Source organism: Varroa destructor, unplaced genomic scaffold (assembly GCF_002443255.2).
Source record: "Varroa destructor unplaced genomic scaffold, Vdes_3.0 BEIS01000001.1, whole genome shotgun sequence".
Classification (NCBI taxonomy): domain Eukaryota; kingdom Metazoa; phylum Arthropoda; class Arachnida; order Mesostigmata; family Varroidae; genus Varroa; species Varroa destructor.
This window is the reverse complement of record NW_019211454.1, coordinates 44,672,345-44,695,861: the sequence shown is the minus strand read 5'-3', so window position 1 is coordinate 44,695,861 and position 23,517 is coordinate 44,672,345. Positions and strand designations below refer to the sequence as shown.

The 23,517-nt window shown below is 39.8% G+C and overlaps 1 protein-coding gene and 2 long non-coding RNA genes across 3 annotated transcripts in view; 2 read left to right on the top strand and 1 right to left on the bottom strand.

The window, feature by feature from the left end:
• LOC111255534 (uncharacterized) overlaps positions 1 to 15,514 on the top strand; it is a 28,017-nt gene extending 12,503 nt beyond the window's left edge. Inside the window, exon 4 of the long non-coding RNA XR_015324077.1 lies at positions 11,796 to 15,514. This is a non-coding gene — a long non-coding RNA (uncharacterized LOC111255534). The remainder of the gene's footprint in view (positions 1 to 11,795) is intronic.
• Positions 15,515 to 15,656: 142 nt separating this feature from the next.
• On the bottom strand, positions 15,657 to 16,242 carry LOC111242788 (uncharacterized). The gene is made up of 2 exons (XR_015324099.1): positions 16,084 to 16,242; positions 15,657 to 15,937 (listed from the first exon to the last, which is right to left on the bottom strand). It is a non-coding gene; the product is annotated as an uncharacterized LOC111242788 (long non-coding RNA).
• Positions 16,128 to 20,043, top strand: LOC111255640 (uncharacterized; the record flags this gene model as incomplete). The annotated part of the gene is made up of 3 exons (XM_086977739.1): positions 16,128 to 16,352; positions 19,478 to 19,585; positions 19,722 to 20,043. Coding segments are annotated over 3 exons (570 nt in total), but the record flags the coding sequence as incomplete, so codon positions are not given.
• Between the last annotated feature and the right edge of the window lie 3,474 nt (positions 20,044 to 23,517).

Genomic DNA, 23,517 nt, shown 5'->3' with positions numbered 1-23,517 from the left:
CCATAGTTTTTGTGTTTATTTTGTATATTATATACACGTATGAATCATTAACATCTGTCTGAAATACTTGCGTGCGTGGCCTGTACGGAAACAAAGTGGATCATTTTCGCTTAACACGCAATTGAAGCACGATTGTAAATCTCGTAGTTAAACACGATCTCGTAAACAAAAAATTAACCTCAATTGCTTATAGGTGTCCCTTATACTGATAATTACGCCTCAACGATACTTGGCCGTAGTTTATTTCCTTGACAATGATAATAGAAATAAGGCAATTCGATTACGACGTAGGCAAGTTATTTCATTTTTCAGACAAAAAGCGGGCCCAAAGGTTGAAAATTGTCTTCTCTACAGTGAACAGTCGTAGTAGGACTGAAATGCTTTATCTCAATAGATAGCTTTGTTTTTTCGATCCGACCCCTTCATACAAAATGCACTTACAGAACACGAATCTAACAAGCTGATTTAAACTAATTGGTAAAATGTACTTGTATCGGATAGAATTGTCATGCAGGCAGATCGGATACCTCATTAAATTTTACGGTACAAACATCGTAGGCGTCATACACACAAGGCGAGCAATTTCATCCCGTCACGTTTTGCACACCGCTAGACGCGTCCATTTCAGGATGCTGCGGCGTTACAGAACACATAGGCTTCCGTATAACACTGTCGACGCTGACGCAAATGCTTGGCGCACATTTGAGGTCGCCATGTGCTGTTAAGCTATATTCGATAGCAGGCTGCACATGCATGTGTGGGTATATGTGTAACAGCAATTCACGTTGCCCTCTGAGTAGCGCCGGGCTTGGTCTGATATACCGTTTTACCGGCTGCGTAAAGTCGGCTTCTGTCTAAATACTTATCGGGAAGCATCGCCGGTTGGCATCAAAAATCAAGCAGAAGTCTAGAAAAAGGGTCGATCACCTGAATTAGTCTCGTTAATTATCATTATTAATTTTAAGCATTTTAATTTTTATTAATTTATCAATTAATTATTAAGTTATTTTATCTGTTATTAAAAACATTTCTAACTTGATAGGATTCGAAAGTATTAGAACGAAATATCTGCGCGACAATGATGTGGTAGAGTATTTGGCATCGTGAGTTTGAACGTCAATAGTTCGTCAAAGAGAACCGAACATGTTAGACCTTGATGGGGATTATGTACCGTTGCTTAATTAGAAAACCGATGGAAGTTGTTAGTTAGTGAAATAGATAAACGGAACAAAAAAGAGCTTCTGTTAATTTTATTGTGTCAGATATGATAGATAACTGATCAAGGGAGTGCTAGATAAAGAAGATAAATTTGATATGAATGAATTTGTGACACATGTAATGGATGTACGTCGTAAACAAAATTAAGTCCACAAGTAGCTTAGACACCAACCGTGTGTTACATGAACCGTATATACAATTTGTGTGTGTTATAAGCCAGGTAAAATTGTTATTAATTAAGGAGCTTGGTATTGCCTGTCAGTAACCTGTCAATCGTAATCGATCTTTAAAGCGAGTTTTCTTCGATCCTGGCGTCCAATAGAAGCGTGAATAAATGACAAAAACCCTGGGAATAGTAATTTCATCTAGCAAGCAATGTCATATTGGTTGGCAAGCACGCAAAAATGGACGACTTGTGTCTCTATGGTAAACCATATCTATGGCTAGGACTCGCATAATTGGTTCGGTTGAAGTAAATCTATATGTTTAAGACAAGGCCAATACACCATCAACTAGACGGAATATTCTAATGTTTAATATGACGAAATGTCTAATGACGAAAAGGTCCAATTTAGCAGTAGCAGTAAGGCTGAGCAAAACAAACCAATTTGGTAGCTTTTCCGTACCCCATAAAAATACAGGTAGACGCTTGACAACGATGTCTCGGTGTTGTGCCGGATTGCTTCTATATGATGAACCAACACGTATGAACAGATTTATCTGTAGTCTTTAATACATCGTAGATATCAGACGCAACAAGCTTCACTATAATGAAGATGTCGAAATCGAACAATAATGATATGCACAAATCTCGTTAGTTGAAATGTTTTTCTCATAGCCTTGTAGAAATACCTTAACTAAGCGTGATCGAACTCCTACAGCTGCTTTCCGTTTTCACACAGATTCAAAATCGGAAAGTTCACTCTGGCGAAAAAATTCAAACAACCTCCAACTTAATTCTTAAATGTGAAGTATCGTGTCCGACGGATAAACGTGGTTACCTGGTATTCAGGTGAACGTCCAGGGCTTAATAGCATTTCGACCTCGATATACCGACTGCCGAGCGTACTTAAATTTGCGTTCGGAGTCAGGCAGAATCTTCAAAAAAACCTATATAATAACTATATAGTTTATTTTCCCATTATTTGAATCGGTGAATGAAGTCAAGCCTTCTCCTCTTGAAGTCTATGCGAAGTCGGTGTAGAAATTCATAATGATTCAAAGTTTAAAAAAACAGTAGTGAAAATAATATAATATATATATATATATATATATATATATATATATATATATATATATATATACGTGTTTTTATATTTGGTATCGCGTTTGCATAATCACAAAAGAACATAGTCGGGATCGAGAAATCGGTTGAAAATCGCTTACGGATTATAAAAACGTCTGCTTGAATACACTCGACAAACGACATTACGGTTGGATATTATGGATGAGAGTTATATTCGAACTGAATTTGATTATGGAGTGTTACTTCCAAAGTGGGTAGATGTTTACCGTGGAATAGACATTGTTCTGATGTAGTTAACCCTGTATCCTATGGGAACGAGTTTGGAAGAAGACGCAGCTAAACCAGCAAGAGAACGTATGCGTTGTTTAATACTGTTGTAAGATAGCTATTGTTGATTTGAGATGATAACACACTGTACACCGGTGAGCGGTTGAAGATCAATACTATTCCCGCGCCTGGTGAAGGGAAGCAATGCACGGATTGACAAGCATGCGCTTATCGGGGCCGATGAGTGCCGCATTAAATAGTCAGTCCTATGTTCGCCCTCGTTGCTGTTGCAGCAAAGCTTAGACACACACGTTGAAGTTCTAGTAATGACATCATAAACAGGTAAAATGATATTCATTAGAACGGGGCTAAATATAAAAGTCCTAACTGATTTATTACCAATCTTCCACAATTGTGGCATAGACTTTGCTACTACGTATATACCAGTGTGACCCGTTGCTACATGCAAAATATCATACACGAGCTAAATATAGTTTACAGGTTACGCTTGTATAAGTTATACGCGTTTTCTTAATTCAATAACATCGACGTATACACGCCTGCGCACTAATATATTACTGCTATTTTTAATAAGGCAGACTCTGTAGGGTTATACGGTTTTTAGGGCCAGTGCTATAAAATGATCTGGCCTTGAAGGACTATTGAAGACCAATCACAACAGAGTTGTTTAACAACTAATTAGCAGAACAGGTCTAGAATTATTTCTGAGGCAGTTTTACCACCATTGGCCAATACAGATTTTAAGGACGTTATTGACAGTCGACTCCGCAGCTCTTTCGATGAGATAACCCCAACGAATCACGGAATGATGAATAGGCGTAAAAGTAACGTTAGAATTTGAGTTCTTATATATGAGTGAGACCAGCTCCTTTTACTCTCTTCGAATAGATCTAGGCGAGACCGCGACGTCAAGTCTGTATTTCCTCTTGCCATTTAGGAACGAACGGATGACGCTGAATATCCGCTTGAATTTTTCGAGGCCGTAAAAAAGGTAAAAGGCGAACGTGGCGTTTTACACTGGAAAGCCTGATTTCGGCCTTTCATGTTTGACGTTTTGAGCGTCTTGAGAAACAACGCGACAGGCCACCTGCCTATTGAGCCGTTTGGCTACTCAAGGAATGCTCTGAGAAAGGGCAGGAGGGGGGGCAGTAGGCCAACCTATGACAGCGAGCTGTCAATGTCTCTGATGCAGACTAAATCAGACAAAAGCGCTTGTCATGGTCAAAGGTATGTCGTAAAGCAGGAAATTGCCCTACAGGAAATTGCCACTTTATTCGTGTCCTTGGTAAAGCTGAGCGAAACCCGGGCTTCACGCAGAAGGTGGCAAATGGTGAAGTTGTTGAGTGGACGGAAATGGAATCGTGTTGTCGATATTTTTCAAAAGTTTTTGTATTAACATCATCGACAGGTACATTGAAGCACAAGGAAGAGATTGAAAAATTTAAATGCCCTACAAACCTTCCAACGTAGAATGCTTTATCGAAAGGTAATATTTAGTATTCATCAAAAAAACAACGTTACTTTGGGAAAGACTGCTACTAGTGGTAGTACCGAATCTAAGTTCGAGATTTTGCTCTCTCTCTCTATATATATATGGTGTATTTGCAACATAGTTTTTGTTATTAGTATCCTAATAACAAATAATAATTATTGCGCATCTTGTTTGTTTGTTTTAATTTTAGGCACCAAGAGTGCAATTACAAATTAAGTATGGGGGAGTGTATAGGACGAATTGAATATCTGTGGCTGTAGCTGTCATAAGGCCAGATTGTCCTAATAATGGACTAGACGAAGCCTGTAAAGTTTCCTTACAGAATAACCACAGTAGAATATTCGATAACCAATTTACCAATCTTTCTATTCAACAAAGTCCGGCAAACTGTGACGAGCGATTGGCTAACAGCATTAATAGTAGAACTTAACTAAGGGCTATTTTAGAACCACCTGAACTTGCAAGTTGGACAATATCTGATTCATTTAATTCAGCGATACGTATTGCGGGTGCTCGCTTACGTCCGAGTCTTGCTGCTGCATTTGCTAAAGCTGTTTGACGGGTCAGTTATCCTCGTTACTTGCGACATAGCAACAATTTACACATTCTAGGCCGTTATGGTGCACCTAGATGATTGACAACTGTACACTGGGCAGTAGCCGGTTCTGGACCACACGATGCCAATACGCTCTCTTAAGCTAGTCAAAAAAACTACAAAGCTTCATTGATCCTCTTTATAAAAGTGAACAAAAAAGAAGAAGAAGAAGGGAAATAGGCTCATTCGAATAGGCCGTACAGAATTCCAGACCACTGCCAAATAATTAGAAACTATTTTTCTGGTATGAAACAGAAAACGCTAATTGTCTGAAGGATGATTAAGTTCAGTGACGAGTGGTATGTGTTTTGTCGGTGTGATCCCCGATTTAACTGGGATCCGTCAACTGCGTGCTTCCGAACCAGAAATTGCAGCAGATTAAACCCGTTACGCTAGACCCAACAAATTTTGGATACCTTTGAGAAGTTGACACTTAATAAGCTGCCTAATCGAGAACTAGATTTGATCAATTTTCTCTCATTCACCGTTTAGCTTGAACGAAAATCTTTGACGGCTAAGATATTGGCCATGTTTAGCATAATTTCGAATTTACCTCAAAGTTCGTCGTTCATAAAGGGAATGGCCACTAGACGGAAAATTCGCTAAACACAAACACTTCAATACTTAAAAATCGGTTTATTAAGTAAATGGATCTAATGCAATCTGCAATTTACTGCACGAATCATTCGCTCCATAGAGTATCACCTACGGACTGCCCCCTTATTAACTAAACACGTCCTACAATCTAAAAAAGAAACCCCAGCCAACAGGCGCTTGATTGTTTCGAATGCATAATGTAAGCTTTACGTAAGCATAACACTGTGCCCCAGCTTCGTTAGACGCGCATCGCATTAAGGGCGCTCATAGAAGTTCTATGCATGAGTCCCTGCTTCCATAAGCACTGTTTGTTCATCCTGCATAAGTTGTGGTCGGAATACGGGATATTTATAGCGTAACAAGGTCATGCTTGCGGCCTCCAAATCAACGTATTTGTAGGGAAAATACATAGGATTAAACTCTGTGGGCAGTAGGTGAATGGCATCAACATCGATAGCAATGCTTGTTAGGTATTCTGCATTATTAGAACGAAAAGTCCGGATATCATTTTTATTTAATTACAGGATATTTATACTTACAACGGCAACGATAGTACTTACTATGGGCTATATTGAAGCCAATATGATTAATGACGACAATCTAGGTTCGCTCATACTCATCTAACTCTGCAAACGCGTATTACGTCATCTGATGATTTTTCTGCTTTTTTTTGTTAGTTTTTGTAAGGTTTTGTAGTTTTCTAGCTCGAATAAGCGCTACAGGCACGAAGTAGATCAACGGGATTCGGAAATTACTAAACACTATTGATGGTGAATATTTTCTAAATAATAATTAACTGTTTCGTTTTCTTGCAACTTCTAGGCCCACGTGACCTGAAACGCAACGTAGTTGTGCTGCAGTCGTAAATCGATATTATCGTTAAGCTTGAACACTCTTGAACGCACAATAAATTTCATCCGTTCATAATCAATAGTGTGTTATGACGAACGGAGTCACCGTTTCTGCCAAATTTAGTGCGTCATCAGCATTATTCACCCTACGTGCCTTTTTTCCAGCTTAACAAGTTTCAAATGACGTAAAGGACTTGATAGGACTACTTACAACGAATAAACACCAACAAAAGATAGTATGGCGCAGGCCAAAAAATCTATTATGGCGTATGGCATTTAGTGATAATTTTTTGTTTATGAACAGTTTGCGATTAATTCCAAACAAAATGACGGAATGCCTTTGGCAAGTTTCCGTAAGCTGAATACGAAAAGGGCAAATTCTATCGTTGAGATGGGCCATTGTACATTAAGGATCTACTTGTGTATGTACGCTCGCATGACTATCGGTCGAGTGCATCTTCATTTTGAGCTTTTCAACCGAATACTAGTGATTTAAACCTAGCCGCAAAACATTTATACAGCACACTTTTCTTAATCGCCGAAGGACGTTTGCCAGTCGAACGATATATGGCATCGCCTGGAAGCGTCAGTACGGTGATTTTTGCAGACGAATTAACCATTGTATGGACAACCTGCTCAATTTACACAGGGTCCTTATATATCAATGTGTACAAATATATTTTGTGTCCTCTTCTTCTGTCTACGTATGAGGTTTTCTTGGAGCCATGTCTTCACAGGCAATTTTTCTAAATATATATATCATTAGATAAAGAGAAAGCTCCACGTCTTTTGCACAGATGGGAAGAACAAGCTGTTTTTGAGAGGCTATGTTGCTAGAGTTGCTTTGTCAGCGACTCTACGCCAATCAGAAATAGGAAACATCAATATGTATTGATCCTAATCGAGAACATTATTGCGTTTCAGTGTGTGCGTTCGTCGAACATAGCTAGAACAATATTTATTTACAATTCATTCGATAAACAAATCAATAAGCAAAGCCAGCCCCATTTTTCTTGACATTATCAACACGACGTTGTTGTGTTACTATGTACAAGCCAATCGCGAAAGCAAAATGACGAGAAAAGGCCTTTCGATATAATCGATGGACATTGTTCACTGACGGTGCTCCGTTGTCACTGCCATGCGTTCGAAACGAATCGGGCGCCTAGCGACTCTCGGTCTAAACTTTTGATAGAAACGATGGTGCAGTTTAATTCAACTGAAGTGAGATTCCGAAGCACAAAACTGCTTTGGCAAAAGAACACCATATAGGATAGGCAAAAAAGCTTACCACTTTTTGGTACAGAAAGTACTGAAACTCTTACATCCCGAGGTTCACATTAGCTCGACCCAGATAGGGGGGTCGATAGTTCAAATAAGGGAATTGTCCTTCTATTTTTCATCGTATCTATGACATGAGTAGACAACGCCTTGATAGAACGCTGTGATCCTTCGTTTTTACCCTGACTTGTTCACTATTTTGTAAAAACATCCTTTTTGGTTTGTGGCTCCTATAAGTCGAATAACTTAGCAGACGGTATACCTCGTACGCGATTCTGATGAGGGTTCAGATGAAATTACATTGCACCTTCGACGTAATACCATTTCATATGGCACATATTACTCGAGGAGACCACGTTTTTTATAGTTGCCATGTTCATTCATCTATAGCGCTAAATTAAATGTGCTACATACAAGCAGTTCGACTGCAGACGAACCCGTAGTCTGATAACACAAGAAACCGAACCCCCTTTCATCTTGTGCTTTATTGTACTAGCAAGTTAAGGAGTTTTGTATTTTCGATGCAAAATTTATCTTGTATAATTGATAGGGCTCCCGTCAACCTAGTCAGATATAGTCAGTGATTTTCTGGAGAAAACAGGAAGACAAACATCGGATAAAATTACCAACAAGCGGGTGTGAAAACCTTCAAATCAAAGTACTTATATATTGAATCATACGTGGAACGGCCATGACGCTTTTTTGCATACGTACGGCTGTTTAAAACGTTATACTCACTGGGATCCTCTTGCCTAGATTTAGATGCGATTAGACTAATCAAAATATATTGGCAGTGTTTTTAACTGGAAAAAAAAACACAGTATTTTTCGTGAGTTTCGCGAACGCATCTGCTTATTATTTATTACCTATTTATTTGTTCACCGTTTTTATCTACGACTTTCTTGTATATCCTCAGCCAACGTATACATTCTACTTCGTTCGAATTCTTCTAGGTTCTACTTCCAACTGTTGAAACACTATTTATTATCAAATGTACCTCTACCAATTTAACTTGCCAGTGGTCGCGAACAATATTTTTACGTCAGAACATGATGCTTTTCTTCTACTTTCTGTATTCTACAGACCCTAGACCTTCCCATCCAAATATATACATATATATATATATATAGATATATACGGGAGTTTTTAGCTACAGCACGCAATGCTCGATAAATTCAGCATTTTCTCGTGAATTAGAGAAAATAACCGAAATTCGTATAATAATCAGTACACTTTCCCATATGCTTCATTTCAAATATTATCTTTTTCACCTCACTGAGTGCAATAAGGGAAAAGATTAATCTTTTCCCTTATTGCACTCTGCTCACGCAAAACATGCCAGTAAAAGTTTAAAGATCCAAGTCTAATAGATACTTCTAAGTTACTTTTACTTGTATACATACGTCTATATGGTCCATGTTTCACGTCCGTCATTGCCGTTAGGTATTCCATCAGACAAACGGCTGGCTGGCTGGCTGACTTCCAGCATGAAACGAGATCATTCTATGCCCGGGTTCGAATCTAGGCCACAACGTGTACCTAAGCCTAGCAGGCAAATACTCACTAAGATTTCACGGGGACATGTTTATTTAATCTACAGTAACTTTGCTCTATGGGCTGTATCTGGTGGCCGTTGAAAACTCTCTTCAGCTTTTGGAATGTTTTCTATTAGGTTTTTATTGTTATTTCCTACGAATCGTGTCAATGGACAGCCGGAAAGATAGCAGAGCATAGTCTATCTAGAGGGCCCTTTTTAGTTAGTACCTGTAAGAGCCGTATTGAATAACATGTAGTAATATGTGAAATACCGCAGGGACGAACCCGTATGGATAATAACTTCAGAGATAATCAATTATGAGTCCACTAGAATACATCTTTAACTGGCTCTAAGCAGACTGGATGAGAATGAAAAATGCCTCATATAATAGCTTTTGAGATTGTCTTCTTTTCGAGACGCGTTTTTATGGCCCTCAAATATCGCTAGCGTCTCAAGAGATCGCCGATTTAAGCTTCGTCATGTGTGTTGTATAGAAGAATTAGAAATAGCGACTTTTAGACTCACAAAAAGTAAACACCCTCTGACTCTATGTTTAAATACCTATGGGCTTTTTGTTTGAATAGGAATACTTTGCAAATCCGGCTAACGATAAGTCATCTTATCTCTACTTGGTAATTGTATGCCAAATATATCGTCTAATTAGAAATTGCTAAAGTAAAAACACATTGAAATTCGCAGAAGTGATGGTCTTCACAGTGGTTAAACTTCACAATCAACAAATTTGATTTTCGAAATTATGAAAGATATTTTCGTCGAAACGTACAAGTTATAATTTTGTCTTGTTACTCATAGACGAGACCTGGACAACAACTGGCTGAGCCAGGTATTTACCTACTAGGGATTTCTTATTTGCGAATTATAGTTGCTTAATGAAGAACGAAATTACAATTTATATATGAATAGCAAACATGAAGCAATCATCATGGAGTGAGTGCCTCGCAAAGGCAACTTCAAACACTTCAGCAGGCAGGTTCTTATATGTGTACACGCATCGCTCGGTTAGATATCTGCAAGGGTACTTTGTCAACCACAAGTGACAGCGAGCATAAATAGATCGTCCCCGTCGCAGTACGACCTCTTTCTACCTGCAGTGACATCCCACAGGGTCGTGACGAAGGCGACGGGGCTGGTCGAATTGTGCCAGCTCCTGTTTACCCTGCTCTAAGAAAGGCCAATATAAGTTAGGCCTGCTTTACGAATGACTGCTTGTGACAGCGTAGAAATTTGTGTTGACCTATCACGACTGTGCATGGCATATAGGACACGCGTCGAGCAGGTCCAACTGTACGGCTGGACCATTAAGATTTGTGATGCAATGCGTTCGCCTCATGTAAAGCTTAAAAGCAATTAGGCTTATACAGATTAACAACTGATTATGCTATAACAGCTCATATACGACATTATCTACTACACAACTGGTGCTAAAGCGGGCACTGCTTTAAATCGGCAGGGGCTCGTAATCGATATTCTCCACAAGAAGGTATTGACTGCTCAGCTGCCCCGCAGCAACTGATCGCAAGATATGGAATCACATATTCTACTATACTACTGATGAAGGAAGTTATTTGTCACGAGAAAATAAGATTCTCGAAAAGGTATCGTACCAGGTTTGAACCACGAAACTATTTATCGGCTGTATTGTTCTTGTCGGCCGTATGGCAAAGTAGTATGAGATTATTTGAAAGTTATTCTGGTTGCAGATGCGGACACGAGTCCGTTTTTGTGTACCCGAATTATGAAAATGTAGAAACACGTTGAATCGTTTTAATTTTGTGCCAAAAACTAACATATTCCGCACGTCTCTGGGGAAGACATTGCTACCAGGTCATATTGGCGTCAGGCCGAAGTTGGTTGCTACCCAACAAAAGAATACTGAAACACAATAGCCTGCGTGATTGTGCATCTGTATCTTTACGAGACAATTAAGTCATACAGTAGTGCAGTAAAAAGGATTAAAACTTTTTGCTTAACAAATGTGGCTGAATATGCAGCAATAAGTCCTGTTATTACTTCTTGGGTGATTATAATAAATAAATGGGTAAAATAAAAAAAAATTCAGTCGCCATGGGTCAAAAATATGATGTAACCTTTCTCAATAGTAATAATAAAAAAAAAAAACAAGAAAACTCCTCGAGGGTGTGGACCTATGTAACTTCGGCTGAAAATACGCATTTGACTACAATTAGGTTCCTATCCACCGCAGAAGTTGACATGGAGCAAACAATGAGCAACTTAGCCGCGGCCATTCCAAGTTTAGAACTGCAAAAGTAGAAGTCGAAAGCGCTCCACTGCTGCGAACTCGAACATCCTCTAAAAGGAGTCACTAGTTACTGAAAAGTTAGCCGAAGCTTTACAACGTCTCAGTAGAGCCGGTAACTTTGTGGTAAGCCCTGGGGAGCCAATTTGGTTAATCAGAAACAGACCGGTTTAAGCAGCCGACCAAGGAATGCCCGACTGGGCGGAACCACTCTGAATGTCATACGTGCCACTTACAGTGGTAAATGACAGGAAACCTGTACGATCGCCCAGATAGCAAAGAAACGCTCCTCTGCGAGACGTAACGCAAGTATAAGGAAAAAAAACAAAGCACTCGCTTCTGGCACTTGACCTATGGCCATAAAGAATAGAAAACAATCTCACACACTTGTTGACGTTGACCCTGTCCACAGGATCTTACAGCCTGCTACAGGCATGAACGGATGGAACTACGCACGTCCTGCAACGAGGAGATGCATAGTTGGTCCTCGATGTCATACGCGACGGTTGACGAAGCTATCTCCTAGAATGCATACAAGAAGCTGTTGGAACGAGAGCTAGCCAACCGGTTTCTACAACCCCGCTGTACACGTGTGATGCCAATATGGGCCCTATCTATAGCTTTTCTCTATGAGATTAACTTAACTATTGTTATAGGAGGAAATAGAAGGAAGCAGTGTAATACGAGGGAGATAGCCAACATGCTCTACTCAGACCATATTAAAGAGCCAAAATTAAACTGCTCAGTTATGAATGTACGAAAGAACCATTATAAACAACAATGAAACTGCACGGGAACGTTCAGCTGGCTCATAGCATCGCTGTCCTATGACAAAGCATCTCGGTCAGTGGCCGCAACGCCTTCGATTTTTTAAATCGGTTTTTAAATAAAAATAAAAACAAATATTAGAGGTACGATTCACATAAAAGTTTGTATACCTTCACTGTCCCTCTAGTCGTATATACGTCAAGGACTTGACGAAAGCACTAAACTTTCTGGCTTCTAACTTGCGAAAAAAACCTATTTATTGGTTTACTAACACTTATATAGCTCTATGTTAGACAGTTGCAACGCAAACAATATCTCGTATACGAGACGACCGGTTCCGTAAAGTGCTATCCAGTCAAAGGCCCATATGCGTTAATCGACAGCGGGTTCAGTATTACTCATAGTGTGTCTCTCGCAGGTTTGTTATACGGCCGGAACTGTATTAAGAATAGTAAACAGAATAAGGGAATTTATGCTGCTCAAATGTGACTGCCCAGTTAGTTGGCACTGAAAGCTCAAATCGTTTGATAACTGGTTAAGGCTCGAACCCAATACCTCGTTTTTGCTACACGCTGTAGAACAGGTGAAGGCCACATCTAAAATAGTAGTTAATCGATCCTAAACATGGCTTTTGGCAATACCAAACTATGTGTTTGTTAAAACTACATATAACCCAATGATATACATAATACCCAACCTGTGTAAGTATAGAGCTGCCTGTATTCAGTACATGTAACATTCTATGAACACACTGGACAAACGTTCGAACAACTAAGGTAAAAGCAATTTTACGTTCGTTTACGAATAAGGTTTACATTACCATTTACAAATGCCTCGACACGTTGGACAGCGAGAAAGTAATTCAATATTGGGCCAATCAATACCAGTAAACTGTCTCGTACATCAAGCAAATCATTGTAGACACCGAACGCAGCGCTACCTATAGAGTAAACACGAACGAAGAAACATGGACGCGAGCGTTCTTATATTTGACCTTAACGATTTGCCACGTGATTTATGACAATATTGTAAGGTTTTTTTTTTAGATATTGGGATTATTCTATGGATTTCCTATTCATAGCATTGTTCCGAGTTTCGATGAAACCAATCTATGAGCTTAACTACTCCCGTACGTTTTATGTCAGTTTGAAAAATTGAGGCCAACCGAAAACGATTTTGCTCGCGATGAACGTTCCTTTCTGTTATAAATTTGCACGACAGGTTCGTCGTGCAACCCACGATGTGAAGCAGAATGATGACGGCATCAGTGCTAACGTTTGCCAAACGCCGTGCAGAACATGCTTTTTGCCTAATGGGAATTCGGGTCCTGGACATACAGCAGAAGAGTATTGGAAAATGTCTTTTTTCAGTAACCACTTGAGAAGAATACGCTTCCCCTAGAAGAATCTGCTTTGCACAGGCTGAACGTGTCCTTAATGCTAACAGCGTCTCGAAAGGTTGTCGGGAAGTACGATGCCCTTAGCTCATTCATAGTCGTGTTTTCGACCTCAAGTCGGCCGTCTCCCTAACAAATTCTAGCCGATTTGAAAATAGATTAGACAATAATGATACATTTCAGCACGTGTAGGTTTTTTACATTACTTTAACAACACACATATTTTCTTCTGTCCTATAAGCTATTTTAGTCGGAAAGGGCTATATATATATATATATATATATTAATCGTAATGGTTCGGGGAACCGCCCCATATAATTTGAAACTGTAGAGCATAAGTTATAGTCTGTGTCTGTCAACTAGAGCTGGCCTCTATTTATTCAGTTCTAAAAGAATCTCTACTGGAGAAAGCTATCATCCTATGTTTCCTCTGTATGCCGGTATTGATAAACTCATAGGAATTTGTATTTGGCTATCTTACACTCGTGTATTTGAAAAGGCCTGCTCTGATAGAATGGCTCATGGTCCGACATGACATGTCCGGCAGACTATCCACACGTATGCAACACTTTGGGAGGACCCTGGATACTGGACAACGTGATCTTGCTTGATATCCCCTTTCTAGAAACCTGCGCTTTAGTTTTCAGCTTCAAACCATGCGGCAATACCATACCAAAATTCATAGTGCATCCAGATGTATTTGTCCACAGCGGCAGCCCCTTTAATATGTCCTATCTGTTTGCTTGTCTTTGCAATATCCTTAAAAAAACATACCCTAATCCAGTTAGGCATTCGAATAATATTCTTGAAATGACAAATAAAAACTATGAAAATGTGCTTATAAACATTCATGACGGCCCTTAAATAAAATTTGTAAAAAGCCGGCGGGTGGATAATTTGCATGCTGATTGCAAACAAAACAAAAAAAAAAAGAAGGCCAAGTCGAATTAACCTACTAACGAATCTGTATTGCGCTGGTTACAGTAATTCCATAATTCTCGTCTCAAACTGAATTTCGACACAAAACAGGATGGTTCATTATACACATCAATAGGCATTTGCAAACCATACAGCTTGGCTCGCACACGACGTAAGTGACTGTTAAAAAAAACAACTTGTTTCTTCGATTCCGATCATTAACGCGGTTGACATAGTTAGGGCGTTAATGGGCACAAATCTGACGCTCGGACTGAGGTAAAGTGCCGTGATGAAGCATAAAAAGCAGTCTCGCCTGCTTTCTAAATCGACCCTCGACAGAAAAAATACTCAAGCGTTCCAGACAGCATTAGTAACCATTAAAACAGATTTTATTTGTAACCGATACACTTTGAGCCGATTTTTTGTTAATTGTTTTCCGGAGCCTGATGAATAGCGACCGTAAAACACGGTCCTCGATACCGTCTCCGGAATATACTAATTTATACAACGCTATTCGTGCCTTTAGGACTAATGACTTGATGATAAACTATCGCTTTATAAATCTTATAGGGCCCACGTGAACTGACAATTATTGCTTTTAACTTATTATCTATGATAAAACGTATAAAAAGGATAGTTATTTATAACTCGTAGCATTGTATTCTGGATATGAGGAGTTTGCCTCAAGGATTACTTTGTGCCTTTATCTGTCGAAGTACTGCTTTGCACCAAAATCAGTAGTCGTATTTATATAGATATTATTGGTTGTAAATTGAACAGTACATTGTGATAGTTAACGTGAGCAAATATAATTATATTATCAAGTGTAGCCTTGTTAATTGAAGGAAAAATACTACACTCTGCAGGTGAAGTTGTTTCTTAAACACCTAACTATGTTATCTTCTGGGTGTACGATAGCTTTCGTGATGTTTGCGACACCCTAAACTCAGACTTATTAAAAGAAGCCAATTAGATTTTCCATCTGTCTATAATAAACCTTGCGCACGTACCTCGACCTGCTCATGGAGGTTAGTGACACAAGTACCCTAACTGATTTATTGTTCGAGATCTGTGGGTTCGCATATATCTTCTAGCTTTGTCTTGATCGAATAGTTTCCTAAGACGACAGCTACAGGCGAAACAAGTGGATAACCTCTTTTTGATTCCTAGATAGAAGGAAGACAAGTCGAATAGACGCTGACACCTAATTTATTTCGTATGGTAATTTATTTCTTGTTCAATGATTTTCTCTACCATTTCTTGCCGTAGCCGAGACCAATTCCTCCATATCCAATACCGTGCCCGTAACCGCCTCCGTAGCCGTAACCGCCTCCGTAGCCGTAACCACCTCCGTGGCCGTAACCACCTCCGTAGCCAAGGCCTCCGTAACCGCGGTGCAAGCCATAGCCACCGCCTCCGAGGTATCCGGCGAAGGTCACAGCCACGAGGGCGGCGAGAACGATCAGAGCAGCCTACATAACAGATAACAGTAGAAGACCGACAAGAGAACAACAGCTAAATTAGTGAGTTTGCGCCATATCTTTTGAGCGTTTACAGACACTAACGATTACTCTTCAGGGAAGATTTCTAATTGGAGGAAGTCCTCATAGTTGCTTACCGTGAAGTTCATGTTGTAGATTCCTGAAATTTTTCGTTGACTAACTATTGCCTACGTCACCCTTTTATACGTTTAGTGAGACGGCGATCGCCGCAGCCCTGCTGATAGTATTTCAGAGGCGAGTCGCTTTAGAGCTTCTGCCACCGTTCACTGCCCACTGCGGCCGCTACTCAGGAGCAAGCATACGCTCCGCCGAACCCGCAGTGCTGTCAAGGTCGGGGCAGTCGTTCGGCACGATTGCCATCTTGCCCCTTGCTGTACGAAGAAACGTAGGTAACTATGGTGACAACAAACAAAGAGGGAGGGCGTTAACTATATGTAATCTGTACGGTGAAGGCCTGATAGTCGTCCGTTAGAAGTTGTGCAGTCGCTGCTGTAGGGGCAGACTGCACAGTTAGAATGTCGGCTTAACACTATTCTGTAAGCGAGAGTACAATGTACTAGAACTGCTATACAAGACAAAGCCACTTAATAAATAGTCGTTTGTCAGCCATAGAAGCGATCGAAGCAGGTACATCGCTTAATTATTAACTCTGTCAGCGAGAAAGCTAGCTAGTGGCAACGGGGGTACGGCAGGGTGCGCATTTGACATGGATGTCTTGTCATACATTGGGTACTTGCCAAACGTTTCGCTACGCTGCATAACAAGCCCGTTAACCTTGCATCAACAGAGTGATCTGCTTTCTTCCGTCGGTGCGCAGACATCGCCTTGCCGCCACAAGTAAAAGCATCCGCCGCTATGACGCTAATTGACGATAACAGCGCTATCACTACCGTAGACAACGATAGAAGAAGTTACCAGTCTTAATGGTAATTTTTTTAAATACTACTATTTCCATTTCTCATTGTACCATCGTACGTAATTCGCTTGCTCACCAATAACTGTATCTATGGATCTATATTGCCAGCTTGTCGTTTCTCTACCCTTTATGATTCGATACATTGCGTTCCCCCGTTTTTCTTTGTGAAATACTTTACATCAGTTATCAACCTAATTTAACAGTACGTACGTAACGCTGGTCTGCAATCCTTTAGTCAACGATCTAATTTTTGTCTGGATGATATCTCGACTTCGTCAGCTTTACCTAGCCATTTGTGCAGTAAAGAATGCCCAGTACTCGTGTATAGCAGCATGCGCCGCTGGGTGATCTTACGTGAGCGTAACTCCTCTCAAACCGGAAATTTTGTCAAAAATAAAATTCAATATGGTGTACGCACCAAACGCATAACAAAAGCCAGTCTTCCGCTTGGTCCACAATTCATCTTCCAGCTGCAGTGCCTGTGTATGATCCTAATAATAATGTTCTGCGTTATTTTTATACATATTAGATTAGCAGACATTTTCGCCTACACGTTTCGTGCCGCAATACGGTCGGCGCACCACCTATCTTAGGGTTTGTCTAACGCGATGCAGATTGTCACAATGAGATCTAACGGAGATAACGTAGAGGTACAAGGTCTATATATATATATATATAGTATTTATCCACTTGAACAATTAGAGCCGTTTTTCGTGGCTTTTTGGAAAGGTTTCAATGTAGTTGAGGCTGAAGTTCATTTAATGCATACAAACAAAAAAGAATTGCAGGCAGGCAACTAAGTCCCTATTAAATTTTCGCCTTTATCTTCTTCAATAGCTTTTCGCTAGCTTGGATACCTTTATATTAGCTCGTTTCAATAAATTGTAGATTAAGCCATAAAAAAATAGAAAAATTACTTCAGCGGATGATGGCTTTGTTTGTTTGTATATGCGCACACACACACACACTATTTATATATATAGGTGCAATATTGCGATGAATAGTGTTTGAGTATTCGTGGATTAGCGTGCAACAGCCTTACCCGACAGAAGAACTAAACGTTAGAGGATAAACAGGATTTGATAGAAGTCATACAATGTGAAACGAAGGGAGCCGTTAGCCTTAAGTTCAATGCTAGCAAACCGAAAAAGTAGGTCTAGAAGACAAAATCGCGTTGGATAAACTGCGGACAATACGTGACAGAGTCAAAGAGAAGCCGACGGATCGCTTTCTAAAGGAAAGGTTTACGTTCCATCCAGAAGAAACATTAACTTAAAGTTGTTCGAGTAAGCATGCGTTTTTTTTTTTTTGCTAATTTCGTCACGCCAGTACGGGTTAATTTGTTAATCCGTAATTGAAGCTCGATAGAGCCAGTGTTGTCCGACCAAAGACAAAAGCACGACAGGTGCGTGGTACGTGATAGACAGTATCTTGTACGATGCAGATGAGTTGTTTGAACTTAAACCATGATCATATGGCTCACAGATCTCTTTCTGCCAGTTGCAAATCACAAGATAAATGTTTCATCTTCCCACGAAACTTTTGCAGTTAGCTGGTTATGATCTAGGCTAAAAGATGTCCTATTGTACATAAGTGCCGTGTGTGACAAATTTAGTGCAAAATTGCGAGTCTGAAATAATTTTGTGCTGATTACGGCGTATTATATTAAGCACTCTTCTATTTACTTCCTTCATGATGGTTTGCGCCCGACAACCTATCAGAACGGCTGCATCTTGCGACAGGTTAACTTTCACCAGACTTAATGCATTGATCAACTATAACTTGGCGTATTTACGGACTTCCTGATATATGCGTTGATTGGAATCGAATCACCGAACGGAAGCTCCAAACCTGTACTGGACTTCAACAGCAGCTTGAAGGCAAATCCAGACAAACAAATACTAACGGAGTAAATGGTCACTAATATATGCTCGATCATATTTTAACGAGGATGCATATAGGCCTGTTTACAGTCTATTCTTACTCTTTGCGAAATGGAACTATTTACGATTGCCAGAAAAATCTCTAATTTTCTAGTCAAGCAAAGCTCGAGCGTACCTTCACTCTGCTTGGCACATAACTGTAATTGGCGTGAAGTACTTGCCCACATACTTAAGATCACATCGATAACTGGTTGAAACGTGTGAAATATATTGAAAGCTGATAACGTTTCTGTCGGGTTAAATATCGCATTATTTCGATAGGTATATACAAATATATACCCAAATAAATGTTTCATCCACATATTTACTTCTACCTTCAAAAATTTCATCAAACAACCGGGAAAGGTTAAATTCCTCGTGTCTTATATGAAGCATTTTTCCAAAATTTACGAGACAAGTTGTGAGTTTGTTACATTTCATGTTACGTACGTATTTGTATCGTATGCAGATAGACTGGCTAAACGGGGCAGACTATAGTTGGTTAAAATATCATCATAAATAATTACTTCGTTTCCAGCGGTATGAATCATTATCTTATGCCGTGTTTCGTCAAGACCAGTTGATGTACGCTATAGCTATCAATTTTAACAGAAAATACGACATTTCTTTACAATCTAACTTGATATTCCTACATGTGCATTCAATGTTTAGGAGAGGATACCCGTTTCTGGAAGGGACACTCCCACTTTGTGTATAAAAGGGATATACTCGATCAGATTCCAATCACAACTCCTCGTTGACTTCAACATGCACTTCAGCGTGAGTATTGCACGCAATTTTTTTTTACTATACCACGTTCACAAACAGAGAAGCCCCATTAGCGGTGACGCATCGTTCTGTAATTAGCTGTTTTATTTTCAGGTTCATAATCTAATACGTATTTCATATATTTTAGGCTGCCTTGATTGTTCTCGCCGCCCTCGTGGCTGTTAGCTTCGCCGGATACCTCGGAAGCGGCGGCTATGGCCTGTACCGCGGTTACGGAGGCCTCGGCTACGGCGGCTACGGAGGCGGTTACGGCTACGGTGCGGGTTACGGCTACGGAGCGGGCTACGGCTACGGCGCAGGTCACGGGCTCGGTCTTAGCCATGGATACGGGGGATATGGCTTCGGTTACGGCAAGCTATGGTAATCGGGTTAACGAAGCTAGCCCGGCCTAATACAGCCAGTATGCTCAAGCATTTGTAATAAAATCGCTGACCCAATTAGCACATTGATGTCACCTGTGTATTTACTATTGTACCTTTACAATGAACATCGGGTCCGCCATACCTGCATAAGTTCGTGTTGAGTAACTTCAATGCCAAGGCTCGGATAACAACTTAGTTCGCGACGGTCGGCGATCAAAGCCTCTTATTGCTGATACTTCTGCTAGACGTCTACTGCATCGTCCTGCGTTAGTATTGATTCATAACTTTATCGATTTTCAAAGAAAACACTCAGAGTAAGAAATGTCTCAAACTTGTCAGATATTGTCTATTATTATTCCTACATTATCACTGTCTAGATAAAGACCGTCATGTATAGATAGTGTCTGAGAGGCGTCTAGCGTGGATTATTGAGGTCAACGTATTTTTTACCACTATGCTAGTTAGAATTACATGCTATAAAGGTGTAAAGAGACAGATACCTTAGATTAAGGTACGAAAGGGATTCATTGTGGACAGAAGTTGAGAAGAATTAGCGCGTACCTCCAGTATCTGTTCGAGAGGTATTTCCTCATTGGCAGCAGCAGCAGCACGTTAATTGCGTATCAGTCGTAACTTCAACTTGATCTGAAAATTGAAGGGCCTCAATTCACAACGAAACACCTGAAGAACTTGTGATTATCGCTAATGGATTATAAGGCAACTTTATAACTGTTGGTCGCGGTTGAATATATCTAAAAGGAACGAATAAACACAGACGCTATTATCCATTAGTTCAGACCTTCAGTCATGAGAAACGTACATATGACGACGAAAAAGTAGGCTAAAAAAAGACAATTAACAACTAGGATATTCCGCGTGCAAAGAACGTATGTTTACATACGTTCAGATTTAGACTGTTTCTAATATAAGTTGTTTTTCGTTTGCACCTCTTCAGAAAAAATATTGTGTGAGAATGTTTTACATTAATAAGTTAAAATCTAGCACCTCTATGAAAAAAGTCTACTAAAGTTGCCAAAGCTATTCAAAATTAATGCAAGAAGGAATGGAATCATATATTTTTATTATGCTACGATTAAATTCTGGTTTATACAGAATACCTTTGTAATAAGCAGTTACTAAGTAAAGAGCTGGACGTCTTAGTTGGACCCAACTTGCGACGCGTGATTTTTCAAATTAAAGTAAGTTCCATAAAACACTCTTTTCCGACGCAAAACCCAAAAACTCCGAACTAGTTTATCCTAATATAACAAATGTTAACAAAATTATTGTTCATTTTCCGGTCTATATGTGCCGTTTGAAGCAGATACCATCTGTAGAGCAGATAGAGCTTCCGTGCTGATAGTGTTAATAAGTAAAGTTATACCGAAACATGCTAAATCAATTTCAATCATTTAATGATCGGCGGTAAATGAGAGATAATTTTTCAAAAAGCAGAGCCCTAGCTCTAATTATCCACAATTGAAGACATATAAATGAAGATGAACGTAATGAAGACATACGAATCATCGACTCAAGCTTGCATACACCGTTTAGTTTTGAATCTATCTTGTATGATTTTTAGCTGCCAAACTAGAGACAGTTTATTCGGACGTATATTTGCGGCCACAATACAGAGTAAGTTCATTACAAAATAAGTTTGATTATTAAGCTGGATCCGTTTTTCAGCTTTGTACCGACTTAATGTCAGCTTCTTCTCCGTTTCAAGCCCTTCCTACTATTTCTGTCGTCTCAGTGAATGTGGTCTCTGCCTGATACCGTGGCGACGGTCATGGGGAGATCGACCTGTCCCGACAAAATCTTTGCACACGGCGGTTACGATTTTAGTGAAGGTTTCGTCCGAGGAGAATGACATCGCAGCGAAAACGATATCTCTTGTGGTGTTGTACTTAAATAAGGTCGTGGTATTTGTCTTACGTATGAGAAGAGATGGTAATTTAATTAATTCCCCATAAAAGGTTTAGGCGAAACTATTATTCCCATATTTTATAATAAATAATACAATATAACGTGCGTTGTTAGCCCCAATAAGTATCATGTAAGAATTTGGGGTTGAAAGGTGACTTACTTCACACGAAATATGTGGGAAACCATGTACGATTACTCTCCTTAATGCACATATTTGACGACTATAATTGGTAAAGCCAAGTAACCTAAGTTAAATTCCACTACGCTCCAAGTCACTAAACATCATATCGCTAAAATGACCGTCAAGCTTGTCTCAAGCTGTGTATATATAACATTCTATCCATACATAAGGCTATCCATAAAAGTGATCAAAAAGTTCGGTGGGATATTGGGTAAGAAGTCGCTGACCGAACAATCGCTTAGCCTATCTTATGACATTTGCCCTGATTAGAGCCGCGTACTGAAGCCTTCCCTCCAACGTGAGGCGAGCATCGGTTGTGTTAGTGTGTTTTGCCCCTCGCCCATATAGACCCATTGCTATTTCATGTTGGAGACTTCGACATGAATTGAATGAACCTAACTCTTCAAGGAACTATTATGAAAAGTCGTGACGACAAGAAGCTCTTAGCTGCTAATCTAGATGCTCAAATGTAACAATCGCAGCCTATGTTATTGGTTAGACTTGGACTGTTCATCGGCTCTCCATACGTTATATATATGTATATATGAATTTGAGGTTTCATCTGGGTAGTGAAATCAAAATAGGGTTTGTTAAGGCTTCGTGAATATTTCGCAGCACCTTTTGGTCACAGTATTGAAAGCATCGTTTGCCGAACAGAAGCAGCTAGACGATTGCGTGGGGAAAGAAGCTACGTGGTGAAGTCGGATGGCAGCACAACAACAGAAGTTCAATAACAATAGCAAGTAGAGTACCCTGTGCTAGCTATGTCGCTAAAAAACACAAACTCAATCAACTGAATTTTCTATCGTTTCCCTCTGGAAATAATCGAGGGCAACGTTAACACGATCGCAAAATTCCAATTGAACCATACAACGGGGAAATAAATAGACTTCAGTTAAAACTAAGTCTTCCTGGTTGAAATGTTGTATCGCTTTTATTAAGGACAGGGATGTAGCTGATGACCGTATATTGCGTCTGTCAATGAATTTGTTGGCAATTCACTCCCGACCGCCTATTTAATAAATAAACACAAAGCCAAACCCGACGTCGTGCGATTTATGTAGCTAACAATTACACGACGGACAATATAGTGGGTAAACTGGCACTAAATAGAGAACGCTTTCATCCAGTAAATAGAAGTCTAAAAGCAAATAATTACTAAGCCTTACTCTGTCCACGCTCGCCGGATGTTCCTTTGTAACGGAAGGGGGGTATCATAACTTCAATAACTTAATATGAGATACTAAAACTAAAGCAAAATTCTTACTAATGTAGCAGAAAACCCGTTATTTGCTAAATGTTAGTAAAATTCTGATTCATTGACATCTGCTGAGATTTTCTTTTTTCTGATCGTGGGGACATGTGCGGGGTGGCCCTATTCCGTTTGAACAGTGTATTGATTGCTTGCAAAGAATTAACCACTGTCGTGTTCTTCTGGACCACCATCTCGTTTC